At 59.6% G+C, this 727-nt stretch overlaps 1 protein-coding gene across 1 annotated transcript in view; it reads right to left on the reverse strand.

Annotated features, from left to right (window-relative positions):
- Nucleotides 1–43: 43 nt before the first annotated feature.
- The window catches only part of ARHGAP35 (Rho GTPase activating protein 35), a 4,711-nt gene continuing 4,027 nt past the window's right edge, over nt 44–727 (reverse strand). Inside the window, 1 exon segment of the mRNA XM_031557695.1 lies at nt 44–727. This exon segment is cut by the window's right edge and continues 26 nt beyond it. Coding sequence (XP_031413555.1) covers nt 423–727 — 305 coding nt within the window. The 3' untranslated portion in view covers nt 44–422.

The following is a 727-nucleotide window of genomic DNA, read 5'->3' on the forward strand; positions in this document are numbered from 1 at the left end:
GGGAATGAATGTGGGATCCCAGTGGGACGGAATGTGGGATCCCAGCAGGAATGGTGATGGGATCCAATAGGGAATGAATGTGGGATCCCAGTGGGAACGGTGATGGGATCCCACTGGGAGTGAATGTGGGATCCAATACGGAATGAATGTGGGATCCCATTAGGAACAGTGATGGGATCCCTCAGCTCCCCCCACGACTCCCCACTAGAACCCCAAAGCTCAGTGAATTTACACCGTTTTGGCACATCCACCCTTCAGCTAATTGTGGCTCAGGGCTAATTAGGAAAGACTTTCCTAACTCTCTGCAATCATCGAGTCGCCAGAATCCAACACACGCGGCGGGAACGTGGGAGATGGATTTGGGAACAGAGGAGACGGGGCTGCTCGTGGCACCGCCAGAATCCCCCCCAGATCCCCATAAATCAGCAAACAGCCGGAAACGGCCCCAGAAAGCACCGCCTCACCTTGGTGGTCCGCCGGAGGCTGCGCAGGATGTTCCTCCTCCGCGGATCCTCCCCGTCGGCCGTCTCGTAGGGGATGACAGCGTTGTCTCCCTTGTAGCCCTGCGAGCTCTGATCCTCCTCCTTTTTCCTGATGGGTCCCAGCTCGTCGTCGCTGCCCACCCCGAAGCTGCTGCGGTAGGTGGCGAAGCGGCCGAGCCGGGCGCAGCGCGTCCGATAGAGCGCGGGTTTGGCGAGGAGCGACAGCTTGCGGCCGCCGCACTCCA

Source organism: Meleagris gallopavo, unplaced genomic scaffold (assembly GCF_000146605.3).
Source record: "Meleagris gallopavo isolate NT-WF06-2002-E0010 breed Aviagen turkey brand Nicholas breeding stock unplaced genomic scaffold, Turkey_5.1 ChrUn_random_7180001948721, whole genome shotgun sequence".
Classification (NCBI taxonomy): domain Eukaryota; kingdom Metazoa; phylum Chordata; class Aves; order Galliformes; family Phasianidae; genus Meleagris; species Meleagris gallopavo.